This window comes from Fringilla coelebs, assembly GCF_963513975.1.
Source record: "Fringilla coelebs genome assembly, chromosome: 11".
Lineage (NCBI taxonomy): Eukaryota > Metazoa > Chordata > Aves > Passeriformes > Fringillidae > Fringilla > Fringilla coelebs.
Window position 1 is genome coordinate 11,699,274 of NC_140037.1, and position 14,500 is coordinate 11,713,773.

The 14,500-nt window shown below is 44.3% G+C and overlaps 1 protein-coding gene across 2 annotated transcripts in view; it reads left to right on the top strand.

Moving 5' to 3' along the window:
• MAMLD1 (mastermind like domain containing 1) overlaps positions 1-4,303 on the top strand; it is a 243,929-nt gene extending 239,626 nt beyond the window's left edge. For both annotated transcript variants that reach the window (XM_084212749.1, XM_084212748.1), the window contains 3 exons: positions 352-498; positions 1,762-1,843; positions 2,130-4,303. In XM_084212749.1, the coding sequence (XP_084068875.1) occupies positions 352-498; positions 1,762-1,843; positions 2,130-3,148 (1,248 nt within the window). In that variant the 3' untranslated portion in view covers positions 3,149-4,303. The remainder of the gene's footprint in view (positions 1-351; positions 499-1,761; positions 1,844-2,129) is intronic.
• Positions 4,304-14,500: the final 10,197 nt, after the last annotated feature.

Below are 14,500 nucleotides of genomic sequence, written 5' to 3' on the forward strand. Positions count from 1 at the left end.
TGGAGAAGTTGTGAGAAATGTGACGCTTTACTCCCACCCCTTCTGCCAGCCAGGCAGGTCTGTGACTGCAGCAGTGGTAGTGAATGGGTCCCCATGGCCTTGGGCAACACACAAGGAATTTTGGTTCAACCTTTAGCTTCTCTCGCTTCTTCTTGTGCTGATCCTTAGAAATCAGAGCACTCCCCCACCTCCCTCTGTCCTCACTGGAACACACAGGGCCATGTGAGTCCATGAGGTGCTTTGGCCTTGGGACAGCTGAAAACTGAAGAGAGGGCATCAGTAGAGAGGATAAGGGCTTCTGTTGTTACCTCCCTGATGAGATGAATTTCCTTTTTCTCTCTTTCTGTGCAGGATCAAAGCCCTGGCATCGTTGCCAGACTGCAGGAGCCAGGCTCCATGCCGAGCAGCGGCTCCGTGCCGGCCCCGGCCACGGTCAATGGGTACACGATGAGGAACCATCTCCTGAAGCAGCAGATCATGAAACGGCAGCTGATGCAGGTACAGTGCTGAGCGCTCTCCCCTCACTGGGAGGGACAGGACTAACTGCAATGAGGAAATCATCAGTCAGCAAACACTAAGAGTGGCTCTGGAATTGCTAGGCTGAGTCAGACTAGGCTGTGGTGAGTCTAGCATGAAGCCAGGAGAGGCCAAGGCCAAGTGCTGCTCTGCCAGAGTTGAGTGAAGATCTGCCCCCTCATATGCAAGGGAAGGATCTGGTCACCTCCATATCCCTGATGTCATTTTTGGTCAGCCACAGAGTTGAGAAGGAAGATGCAAGAAGGGAGGCTTGGAAAGTGAATCAGCCCCAGAGAGATGTTCTTCATGCTTGCCATTCTCTCTGGTTCCTTGGAGATTTAGCAGAGCAGATGTTAGGCTCCAGTTTGTCCAGGACTTGACTGTCTGTCTAGCAACAGAAGCCCCTGTAGGAGGTTTGCCACAGGCTGTGTGAGGAAGCTGGGATGGGGAAATCCCACAGCCTTAGTCTGAATTGGGTAAAGCAGCTCTGACCATGCCTCTGACTTTCTGAATGTGCTACTGGATTTGGGTCAAGGAGGCTAATTTCTGTGGATGGGAAATGAGATGAGAAGTAGTTCAAAAACCCTCAATGAAGTCCTGAGCTGCTCCTTGATCTGACTCCCTTTCAAACCCAACTCTGCCTCCCTGCTATCACTTGGCTTCAACTTTTTCTGGGCCTCTCTAACACATGGGGAGCCCCACCATCCCCAGAGAGCTCCCCAGGTCACAGCTGCTGCCCACAGCAGGGATGTGGGTGCAGTGCTGGGTTCTGGGGCTAAATGGTGGGAGACTCAAATCAGGTCACCTGCACTAGCCCAGCAATGCCTTGCTCAAGGAGCACCTGCTGTGGATCCCTGGCTCCTGTGTTCTGGTTAGAAGTGGCAACCAGCACTCAAGGGGATGGTGCACATGGGCAGAGCTTCCAGCAGCAGCACACTTGACTCATAAGCTGGTGAACACAGGAGTCTCCACGTTTGTCCAGCTCCCCTTTGGCTGCCTGCACAGCATCTGCTGGAGGTTGCAGTTCCCAGTGCTAGGCTGGCATCAGGACACCTCTGCAAGAAGGGGAATGTGAGAAATTAAAATTCAGTCTGGAATGAACTGTCTGGGCTGAGTCTCATTGGAGGAGGCGGGTAAAGGGTGTGTGGAAGAGGTTGTTAATGACAGTGGCTACACCTCAAGTGTCTGCTGCTCTTTTGGTTGTCAAGAGACTGCAACTTCACTATTACACCTCTTGTTTTCCAGGAAAAGCAGAGACAAAACATGTTGGGAGTAACATCTGAACAGAGGAGCTTGTTTGCAGCTCAGCAGATAAACCAGTTTCAAGGTAAGGAAAGAAATAGCCTGAAAACGGTCTGAAAATCCTTGAGGTGCCAGGGCCTGGTGTCTAGTTAAATAGAGACACTTAATGATTCTCTGCCCCAAATTAAAAGCATTTTGCATTTTATCACATATTGTGAGATTCCCGTTTCCTTATGGCTCCAGTATAACTCTGTTGCAAAGAACACGAAGGGGAAGCTCCCATGGCATGAAAGAGCAGCAGCTTTTAAAGGTTTAGCCATGTTCCCAGGGTGAATCTGTGCTCACCAGCTAACGTGTCTCTTTGTCCCCAGCCGTGCAGCAGCCCATTCCTGCTGACTGCAACCAGGTGCTTCCCGCTCCTCCGCCCAACCACCGCATGCTGCCGTCAAACCCAGCCATGCTCCAGAGCACCTTGGGCTCTGGCATGGCCTCAGCCACCGCCAGCCAGAGCAGCGGCACCATGGTGATGATTCCACACAACCCTGGCAAGCAGCAGGGGATTTTCCCACCTAATTCTGACTTTAACATCCCGCTGCGGCCGAGCCAGAACTCACTAGGCATGAACTCGGGGTGCCAAACTGTTCACAGCCACTCCACTGTGAGGCCAGGAATGCCGATGGGAGGCTTCACTTCTGGCTCCTTAGCGAATCACTCCGCAACACAGCAACACTTGAGGCAGCCGAGCATGCCAAGAATCCCTAACGTCTATCCCAACTCATCAGCCCAGATGTGGACGCCCACTACTGTGCCAAGAATGCCAAATCAAAGCCAAATGGATACCAGCATGCAGCAGTTTTCTGGGAACACGGTGTTCTCCAAACAGGGCGTGAGGCCGAGCACACCGGGTCAGGCGTTCTCCCAGCAGGCTGTGGTGCCACCAAACCAGATCGCTCCTGGCATCCAGGTCAGGCAGATGCAGAAACTGAGCATGGGGCAGTCTGGCCAGGGCTTGGGCTCAATGAGTAATCAGAACTTGAGACACAATTTAACCAGGGGACCGTTGCCAGCTATGAATGTTATGAAATCGTTGCCCCAAGGAGTGTCCAGTTTTAACCACCTCAATCCTGCCCCGGGGCTGGGCCCGCCCAGCTACCCTTCCACTGGCCAGCCCGACGCCTTCAGCAGGATGGGCAGTGCTGCTGAGCTGCCCCAGTACGACTTTGTGTCCCAGCACAGCAATTCCATCATGCCTGCCAACTGCAGCGACACTGACTTCCTCGACTCCCTCATGAAGAACAGCAGCAGCAGCAACGACGAAGAGTGGTTGAACAATCTGACAATGATAGATGACATTTTGGGACAGCATGCTCAAAGCTCTGGACACGTTTAGCTCAAAGAGAAGCAGCCTCGTTGTAAATAACACACGTATGGCTTTGAACAGAACAGACAACCCGTGAAAGCCACTGCCTCGTTCAATACAGAGGGAATAGACTCAGCCAATTCTTTGCCTGCATCAAAGTTTAATATTGGCAGTTTTTCAGATGACTGTATATATTTGAATATTTTGTAAATTATGTTTTCCTAAACCTTAAATGTAGAAGTATTTATACTTCTTTGCTGGACTCTTTGTAAATAAATCTATAGCATAACTTTTGGTTTTATTATAGGGATTTCATTATACCTTGTTATAAATATGCAAATAATATTGTTAGTTTCAGTAATACTGTGTATTACAGCATAAAATACTTATGTTTTTGACATAACTTAACACATGATCTAGGGGTGTCATTGCAACCAGACTAAGCAGAAATCAAATGTGGCATTTATTCTCCCATATCAAAAGGAAAGATTGAAAAGTTGAATTAAAAAAAAAAAAAAATAAAAACCCTAAAAGGAGCTGCTGATTCCCTCGTCACTTAGTCTTGCAGACCAAACCTGGTACACAGGTCCCATCCAGGCACCCAGTGCATTCAGGGATCTGCTTGCAGAGATCCATTTGCCAGATCCTGGGCATGTTCTCAGCTTGACACCCTCCAGTAGGTGGCTGTGGCAGTGCTGTCCTGCAGGGAGTGTGTGCTGGTGACCTCCAGTGCTCATGGTGTGTGCCTGGGGTCGCAGGCTCGGCGTGGTGGGGCCCATGGTGTCCATGCTGGACAGGAGGTGCTGGGCAGGCACTGCCCAGCTTCCAGCCACTGAACCCTTCAGCAAAAAGGTAGCTCTGGTTTGTGCACCTCTACCATGTATATTTGTAGTGTACAGGTGATTTGTTCCTGGTTTTAAGGCTTTTCATAATTTCTGTTTTAATGTAAGACTTTTTTCAGGGGAAAAGTCTACAAACATTAATAGTTAATTTTTGATGTTTTTCTGTCACCTACTATTGTCCTCTATATTTAAGAGTCTGTTTATAAAAGATTCGCTGTACTGTAAACTTCTTAAAATGTTCATACTTTGTGTAATCATATTTTAATAGTCACGTCATACTTCGCAATACATTTGTAATATAACGTCAGCTTCAAGCACAGAATGTTTTTTTCTTCATACCATAATAAACTGCCAGGGGAAAATTGCGTATCTTTATGTGCTCATTTTTCAGCTACAGTGTTTTGTACCCACAGATATTTGAATTAATTTGATTTGTCCAGGATGCTACAACGTCAATCTAATAACATGTACAAATGCATGTGTGCTGTTGGTAGGAGCAGTGGGCCAGAGAGAGAGTTTAAGGAGACTTTAATTTTATTTTAAGGTGGTATTGCTGAGGCCCACTGTCCTTTTCAAGTATAATTATAGGTGAATGTGAAATTATTCTCTGTTGGGTTTGTTTTTACATAGCACCATTTTTATTTAAGTGACGGTTCTTGTGTGTAAATGCCAAGTGTGAGGCAGTGAGAAGGGGACCTTGCTCATTCTGTGGCACCTGCAAGGGCAGTGGTGAGTACAGAATGTTACTCCTTTGACACAGAAATTGTCTTATGGGAGAGCTGGTGCCTGTCCTGGGGGAGGCCAGGCTGAGAGAAGGGGTAACAAAGAACAGGAAAACTTTAGCAATGTTAAATAAATGCACAAATAGAATCTGGAGCTAAAATGCCTCCATTTAACTGAGCCAGACATGGCCCCAGCTGATGTTGCTGCCCTTGGTCTGAGGCACATGGTGGGCACCAAAAGCCTGAGGAAATCTCCTGGAGGGATTCCTTGCTGGAAGGAGGGGCTTGGCAAGGACGTTCATGTCCTGGAGTGGGTCCTTCTCCAGAGCCAAAGGGCAGAAAACAGCTCCTGAAGTCAAAAATGAGAGGGGGCAGTCAGGGTTTAAAGCAGCCAGGCACAGGCTCTGCTGCTGGTGCACCTGAGACCTCCCTGGGCACAGCCACTCCAGGCTTGTCAGAGATCCTTGGGGCTTCCTGCTGGCAAAGGCAGATCCCACAGAGCCAGAGGTTTTGAGGGGTGTGATCCCTAACCAGCTGCATCTCAAGTTTGACATGTACTTGTATGAAAACAGGGTGAGGACAAAAAAAGCCAGTTTTTCCAGCAAAGGAAACCAAACAATAGCCAAAAATATGCTGTAGAACTCAGCAAGTGTCTGAGTAAGGCAGAAATGCTGACTTGCCTCTGGACAGCAGAGTGGGAGAAATGCCCGTGAGTGAGTCTGTGGTGAGGACAAAGGTGAGTTTGTTTGGCTGTGAAAACTGGCACCATTTCAGCAGCTTTTCTGTCGTGAGCTGTATCCTGCCAGGGCACAGGGAGCTTCAGGGAGTGGCAGGTCTGAGACAGGTCTGGGATCCAGAGGCACTCAAGCCCTCCAGCCAGCAGCACGGCAGCCACTGATGGCAGAGGCTACTGCCTGCATGGTCCTCTTTGGGATATTAATAAAAACAGCAAAAATGTCCTCTTTTCATTCTTCATTTTGTTTGTGTCAATACATATTTCATCTTTGCAGTTCTGCATGATTTGGGTTATAAACACTGTGGGGAGGATGTCTTCAAAAGCCAACTGTTTCCAACAGAATTTTTGTAAAACAGTTTATCTTCTACCTCTGTTATGTATGCACTTGTTTTTACTCTGTTATTTTTGTCTACCTTTTCAGCTGCTAGAGCTTTTCACCCCTCCATATCCCATTCCTCATACCTCAAGAGGGAATGATGATCCTTCCTTGCCACAGAGGTGTTGTTGGAAGAAGAACTGGACTGAGTATAATTATTATTGTCTTGCTGGTTGTATTTGTAAGTACTCTTTAGTAAACATGTCTTTTGGGGAGTTGGCACATAACCACAATGACCAATGCCCTGCTTGGGTTGCAGCCCAAGCACAAGGCTGCTGCCTCTCCCTGGGTCAGCTTGGGCTGGAGCACAGGCACAGGGAAGTTCAGGGCAAAGGCATGATGACCACAGACAAATATTCCAGCAGCTGGAGTACGAGCACTGCAGGCCTGGTTGGTGTCAGGCTGTAACAGTTAATGACAATTAATTGCCTGGTTTTTTTTTTTAAAAACCCTAGCTTTGTCTGTACTTTGCCTTGCCTTTTCTTCTCTCTGTTTAAAGTGTGAAAATGCTCAAAGTGTAATCCTGCCTTCACTCTAACAGTCTGTGTCATTAAGGGAAATAGTTACAGCTAGTAAGGGCTAGTGAATTGTAGGACTAAACATACCTGCACAGGTCTCCTGCTGTATTTGCTGGACCAGCAGATCACCCCACAAGATGTTTATGGACTTACACTGTGAGCCAAATTCTGCCACCATGCAGAGTAAATACACAATAGAACTCCTGAAGGCAGTGGTACAGTATGAGATTTTTACAAACATAAATAAGAGCAGCATGTGATGCTCTGGCAGTGCAAACTGAATTTGGATTTCTAAAATAGTTACAAGGAACGAAGTGTCTTGCAGCACTCACTGTTGAATGCCATCATTTCTTTTCCATACAAGTTACGTCACCAGACTGCCCTCATAATTATGGCCATGAAAAAACAGAGGCAAGGCAGTAAGCTTTTCCTCTTGGATTCTAAAATAACATCAAATGCCTATAAAGTCCAGAATTTCCAAAGACCTGAGCTCACTGAAAGCCTCTCTCACTGAAAGATTAGTAGCATAGGTAAGCCAGACTTACTATGGAAAAATTCTCTTTGTGGATTGTATTAATCTAAAGCAGCCCATTTATAACAAAGGAAAAACTGAAAAACACACTCTTTCCTGTTAGGCAGTAGGAATAGATGTCATGGGAGCCTGGATCAGACAATTTCCCTGGGAAGCATAGCCCTGACTTATGCAGAACCTGAGCCCTGCTGCTCAGCGGCTCTCCAGGATTGATTACATGTCTGTCTTAAGAAGCTTTCAACAAAGGAAGCTGCACTGATGTTGAAGTGTAAGGTCAAGCTCTCCTCTTGTGTAGGATGTTGTAAATCAGGAGCTATTCCACTGCCTGCTGCAGGGTAACTCCTGATTTACACCTCTCTGGGAGCAGAGCAAGCACCTGGCAAGAAGCTGGCACTTGTCTCATGGTCCTACCTGGATGACCCTTCTGGTGACAGAGGTGCCACAGATGTGCAGGGTGGCCCCAAGGGAGAACTTGCTCCCCGCTGGTGCTGCAGGGCAGCAAGGACACGGGGAGGAATGAGGCAAGGGGCCACTGCACCAGCTCTGCCTCTCTGCTGCTGCCATCTGCACTGACAGGCAGGTGGCACATGCTCCTGGGGGGACACTGGCCCTGGAACATCTGCCCAGACAGTTATTCAGGCTGAGCTCAGGTCTTGGTGCTAAACTCCAAATTAATGCCTGTTTCCGTCTATTCCCTGGTATAGATAGATATATACATAAATATAGCTATATAGGGATATATAGATACAGGTATAGAGATTAGATAGATAGATAGATAGATAGATAGATAGATAGATAGATAGATAGATAGATAGATAGATAATTTTAAAAAATGTGGAAAAAAGTGAGATGTTGAGATGTTTTAAATACCAATAAGGGTCTCTCCTGGGCAAGGTAAAACAGAAGTACTGGTTGGCAAATGCAGGAGGTGCTGAGAACTTAAGACTCTGCCTGGGCAAGAGGCCTCATGTGTACAATCCTGCATGAAACCAGGGACAGGCAGGTTATTAGAGCAGTCAAGCTGAAACCACTGGAGCTGTAGTTAATCACAGCCATGGCTGTGTTACAGGTGAGTAATGCAATGGTTGACTCTCACAATTAAAGGGAAAATATTACGTACATGTGAAGAGAAGTTTTGTAGATGTATAGTTGTGTTTCCCCCACCTTGCATTGTTATCACGGATAGCCAGGCTAGTCGGGGAATTTGGGAGGGTCAGCTTGTTACTGTGGCAGCACCTGGCCTCCAATCAAGATATAAGAAAGTGATCTCCACCACTGCACATCGTAGAAGGAGTCGACTGACAAGATTTTGGGAGGGGCTAAATAAAGGTTTAAAGGGTAGAACATCCATTGTGTGGATGAGCACATGGTGGTAGAATCCTTTGCTCCTGTGGCTGTACTATCTTCTCTATTCAGTCTTCTGTTGTGTTTGTGATAAGGCTATAATAAACCTTGTAAATTTTTTGAAAGTGAGTATCATTGCTCACAACAGCTACATGCCGATTAAAACAACACCCTGCCACAGCAGTGATTTGTCCCCACAGCCCAAAGGGCCCGTGGCTGAACCCTGCTGCCAGTCTCAATGTGTGCCAAAGCCAAAAACCACTAAGAAGCTCCTGAGGTTTGTGCATCACATTGTTTTTGTCCTTATCAAGGTTTTTGATGCTGCAATTTAATGTCTTTAACCAATTTGGCTGGAGAAGAAAAAAGAAATGCCCTTTTAAGCTTAAAGTTGGATTTGTATTAAAAAAGGACATTTTAATTGTTTTGGTGTTGCCTTAATTTCTTTTTAAAGAGTGAAAAGACACATGTGATGACCCTGCCGGGTTCCCTGTCATGGAGCTGTGCTGTGTTTGATGGATGTCTGGGACAGACAAGACCTGGGGCAGTAGAAGGGTGGTGAGACTGGTCTATTTTCAATCCCTGAGGGGAAACCAGCCCAAAGCTATAAAGTTGTGAAATCTCTTTTTGTTTTGCTGATATAGAGCTGTGCTTGACTATCGAGCTGCAGAAACATACTTTGTTTCAAGTTTACAGACTTCTCCTTGTCAACCCTGCTGGCTTTGTATGACAGCCAGGGAAAGAGAATTACCTGGCAGCACCTTGTTCCTTTCCTCTTCTCAGCCCATAAATTACTATTCTTTCACCTATTGGCTGACTGCACGATTTGCCTAAGCAGTTCCCATTAACCCCCTGTTTGAGCCTTACAATCCTTAATAAATATATATGTTTTCCTGTGCTCTTTCAGAATAGTTGATGATGTCCATTAGCAGTGGGGGACCATGAGGCACAAAAGGCTCAAGACTCAATTCCCAAAGATATTTAGGTGCCTAATGAGGCAGGCAGACACCAGTAGGATTTTTCAAGTGTAGTTAAGCAGGCCTAGCAGCCACATCTCATGGGCAGTGGGTTGTGTGTTACCACCAGTAGCCGTGCAGATCAGGATAAGCTGGTTGTTTCTGTATGGCTTGTTGTGGGTAAAAAGGGGCTGTGAGTCAGGCCCCTTGATGTCTTAATTTTCCAACCATAAGAGTCAGTTGGCCAATTCTGGCAGGGATAGCATGCAGCCTGGCAGGTAGGCAGTGGAGGATGAGCCATGGATTCCACCTCTCTTCTCTGCAAGTTCTTTGCTTTACTCGATACCTTGTTCCCACCTCTGTGATGTGGCACACCTGGCCCTGCCAAAGGGCTTGGGCTCACACAGCAGACAAGAGCAGGTCACTCTTCTTGGCCAATATTCCTGCCAACAAACTCTTCAAAAGTGCCACCTGTGCATCTTGAAGGCAGGTGGAGTCCTACTCCTGCTTCAAACCTGCAACTCAAACCTGACACCTCCTGAGCTTCTAATGGATCGTTAATGTACCCAAGATGTAGTGAGACACCACCTGCATCCATGAAATCAGGCAGGGAGACTCTTTTCATCTTCTTGCACCTAAAAGTCTGATCCCAGAATAATGTTTCCATTTTAATTGTCTGTCAATTGGTAATTTTATTCCTCTTGTCAGCATCCACAATAAGCATGAGAAGTTTTGCCTCTGGCTGTGGCAGTATTTATAGCTGTAGTACCTCTTGTCCACATCCTGAAATCATCCTTAAACTTAAACTCTGAGCTATCCTAGAGAGCAAATATATTCTTTTCTGTATTTTGTGTATTTTATGCAGTGCCCAAACAATGAGGCCCTAGTCTCTAGATGATACCTTAAGTCTACTAATAAATAATAGCTCAACACTGAGATTAACACTGCTACACAGAGACCTTCTGATTTGGTACATTAACTTCTTATTCTTTTCATGCTGTGAATGTAAGCTGTAGCTGGAGATAAAAAGTGCTGTGAAGATTACTGTAAGTGCTCTGATCTTCTGAACCCTGAATGAGGGTCACTGTTGTATAATAAATTGCATTAAAATATAAATGAAAAGAAATCGTGTACAATTTTTCCAGCAAAAATCATTCACAAGAAGCTTCATGGAAGAAATGACTGCATTAGCTCCAATAAAAGCCATTATTTCTTTCAGGTGGCTGCTTGAAAATTTGCTAATCGTCTGAAGAACCTATATCAGCACCTGATGTGATATTCAGGGCTGCTGAGGCCCCACTTGTCTCAGTGATTTGCAGAGCTGAGAGAGGGTTTGTTCCACTCATTAGAGCAACCAAAGAAATTCTGCTTCATGATAAAATTATTTTCTCCTATTCACCAGAGTGTAAAGATGTGCCAGCCTAAATGATCCACAGCAGTATGGCTTTTTCAGTCCCACAGGAATGATCCTTGGTCCCAAGGGACTTAAGAGAAAGATCTTCATTGATTGCTGCAGTGAAGGTTCCTGTTAACACCATGAATACCAGTTGGTTTTAATCCTGCCCATTAATGGCAATTTTCTCTAATAGTGGGAAAGAACACTGCATTTGAAATCCAGTTCCTCTGCTTCCCACCATGACGTATTTAGGCAAACTGACTATGATGGTGTATTTTCTTTTTCATTATAAAGATTAACACCCCAGAATAACAAGACTAGATCCATTTTGCCTACAAAACATGGTAAAGGAAAATCTGTATTAAACCCGAATCAGTAAAGCATGAACTTTGGAGAACTCAAAGCTCCTTTCAGTTCCTTGAGCTATGCACTGGCAGCCTCTGCTGACAGAGGCTTTAATCCAACAAGAAGGTCATGTCTAACACCTGATAGTGAAGAATTTCTTCCAATTTATTGGATCAACTGGGCTTTAGAGAAACAGAAATCAGTAAAGCTCTGGTGAGCAGCGGTGCCTGAAACAGCTTGCCCACTCATTGGTCGCCTATGGTGCACAAGCACTCACTGCTGTTGACAATATGACAGCAAATACTGTCATGGAAATCAAACAAAAATATGATCTGATCTAAATAGATGCACTATTTGAAAGAGAAAAGGCTCTCAAAATGCTGGTCTTTCTACAGGCTCTCTAGCTGGTCTGTGACCTTGGGACTCTTTGCATTCAGCAGCTGCAATCTGCTGTCTGGAGCTTGTCTGAATTTTGAAGCTACCTCTTCTTTGTTGTGGGATGACAGCTGAAAGGGGCTGTGCTGTGTTTTCAAAATTCACAGATATTCCACTGTGAGTAGGAAATGCTGGCTTCCTGTCCTGCCCTATCAGCTGCTGTGACTCTTGAGCTATAAAACAAAGAGTATTTCTGAATGGAGCATGTATTAACTCTGCTGTGACAGCCTGTTTCTGTCACACTCATTCACATACTAGAAATGATGCTTAAAATAATTCTTACATGCTGAATTGTGAGTGATTCAGACACTACTGTAAAAGCTTCACATGTTAAACCTTCACATGTGTGAACCTTGATAATAGGAGGGGGGTGTTTGGGGGTCCATCTTGCACAGTTCTCTTTTCGCTGATAAACTGTTTGATGCCAAGATGCTTTTGCTTTTACAAGGTGTTTTAACTTCAACCACTTCACTCCTGCAGTCTCAGCTGCCTGAGTTGTGTCACTGGAGTTCTTTCAGGATTTGAATTAAACCTCAGCCCTTCACAGAACTTCAGAGCACAGAGTAAAAGCAAAGCACTTAACAGGTATTAGTCTAAAGGGTCCTTCTCTTTTACAAGCTATATTTATACATTTAACAGATAATTTTATATTGCAGTTTGCAATAGAAAGTGTACTGGAAGCTTATGCTTTTGTGTCCTATTTGCTTTAAGAAGATTTTCTTCTATTTCTCTTAATTTGTAGCAATGTTCTACTAGGATTCATTCCACTAACAGATCGGGTAATTCAGTGGATATTACTAACTTCAATTTGCTTGGTTCTTCTAATCCAAACACTCCAGTTCTCTTAAAACCTTTATGTTCTATGCAAATGAGGGATGATACATGTGAGAATGAGTTTGCCTTTTTGTGAAATGCAGCTATTTCTCAAATACAACATACTAACTGCTTTTAATATTTGCATAGAGAATATAAGGGGAGGGGTGGTTCCTACATAAATACAGGATCAACACATACCTGATACTAGTTTTCCTTGTCTTTGAAGACAAGGAGTCAGTGTGGTGTCAGCAGATGTGTGTATTTATGTACATACACATAGACAGGTATATATTGTATGCATCAGTTGCCAAGTGCCAGGTTTTGGTGACAGCAGTGCTGTGTATGCAAACGCAGGTATCCAAAAGTGAGCTATCATCTGCCTGAAATCACAATAACAAGTACTCAGTCAGTGTTTCTGAAAGTGCTTCCCAAAATACAATTGCTATTTCCAGCCCCTGGGAGTCGCAGGATCCAGAAATACAAGAAACCTCTTATATAACTCACCTTATTGCTATTGTGAGTCAAGCAGAAAGGGGCAGATTTTTTTTAGGGTGCTATATGTGTTTTATTTGGTGACATGTTACTTGATAAAGAAACAATTAGGCTAATTGAGGGGAAAGCTAGGCAGAAATAGGTTAAAGAGGTCTTAAAGTACAGCTTAAAAGAATTAAATCTGGAGGTCTTTATTTAGCAGAGACAAAAATAAACATCAGGTTAGCAAACAAAGAACAATGACAGGAAACAAAGGGTGTAAGTAGCACTGTGCTAGAAAAGCAAAAGAATCACTGATATACCATATCTTTTCTAATATCTAACTTGGAAAAGGGAAAAAAATGTACACATGTGAACATACAGACACCTCTATGGATTTGTGATGTTTAACATGCATTGTCCTTTCCATTTTATCTGTCACAACAGCAACTGAAAACAGCAACAGAAAATTATTGTGTGGTAAATGGACATAAATCATCTTTAACTTGACCTATGGGCTTGATTTAAAGATGCAGATTCCTCACTCCACTTAGTTTTCTCTTCAGAATAGGAGGAAAATGAGTTAATATTATTATTATCAGGTATTGTTGTGCTCTCAAACCGCAATTTTATATCATCAATCTCATAATACCTTAGTTCCCCCTGGCATCTCAGTTCTACATGTGCATTTATTATTTGCATTACCTTAGTGCTACAAGAGCCTGGTGTGTATCAGGGTCAATACTCTTTATACTTTACAGAGTACAAAATTAGAGAACTAAGGAATACAGGCAGGAGAGGCAGCATAATGAACTGTGATCCTCTATTGTAGACACTACAGGAAGGAAAAGTTTTAAGGAGAGGTTTTAAGGAAAATTACCAGTAACTTTTGGGCCATTTATAGAATCCTTGGAAATAAAAGGCAGCGAAAAGAATGCACAAAAACATGTTTAAATGTATTACAAGTGGGTTGTGAAAGCTGGCATGGTGAGCTGATTGGAGCTGCATTTAGATGTCAGCAGGGAATGGAAATGGCAAATAGACAGGCTGCCAAGGCCTTCCAAAGCAAAGACAGGTAGGTAAGGATCCACATGATAGAGTAGGCTGAGCCAGCACAGGGATGAAAAGAGTGGAGTAACACGGTGAGAATGACAGACTTAGAAAAATGGTTACTGTAGTAGTGTTCTCAATACATATGAGTAAGACAAGGTTATATTTTTCAAGGCCAAGGGAAAGGATGTTGCAGTAATTGAGATTTGAGACGATGGGAGTTTTAGCTATATGGACAGATTTAGACATAATCTGACCATAAAGGGCTAGGGAAAGGTCTGAGTCAAAGATGATTACATACAGGCAGATAATAGTGAAATAGATAGAGAGTACTTGTGGGAGAAGGCTTGACACTATTTTAACTGTACAGAGCTGAAAATGACATTAGCATCGCCAATTAACCAGTTTTTATCCAGATGGTGCAGGGATTGGAGGGTGGAGTATTTGTGTGCTGTCTGGGCTGATTACAGCAGAGGCACCACATCCTGCAGTACAACAGTGTACCACAACAGGGACAGGCTCAGAAATACAGAGAGAGCCTAAACATCCCCACACCCCACTCATGTCCCACGTTATTAACAAAATGTAAATAATGTTAATAATTAATGCTCTTGCAGATCCAAGGAGCTATTGGGTGATCTATCAGTCAGGGGACTAAGCACATTTCTTCCAGTTCACATCATTTTGGGTGCCTGACCATGCATGTGTGGGATTCACAGGACCATTGTGAGTGAGTGCAGGGGAAGATGAAGTCACACAGAAGAATCATAGGAAAGTACTAGAGATACAAGCTAAAGTTTTTTAGGAAAGCAAGTCAATCTGCATTGAGGAGGCATAGCTGGGAAA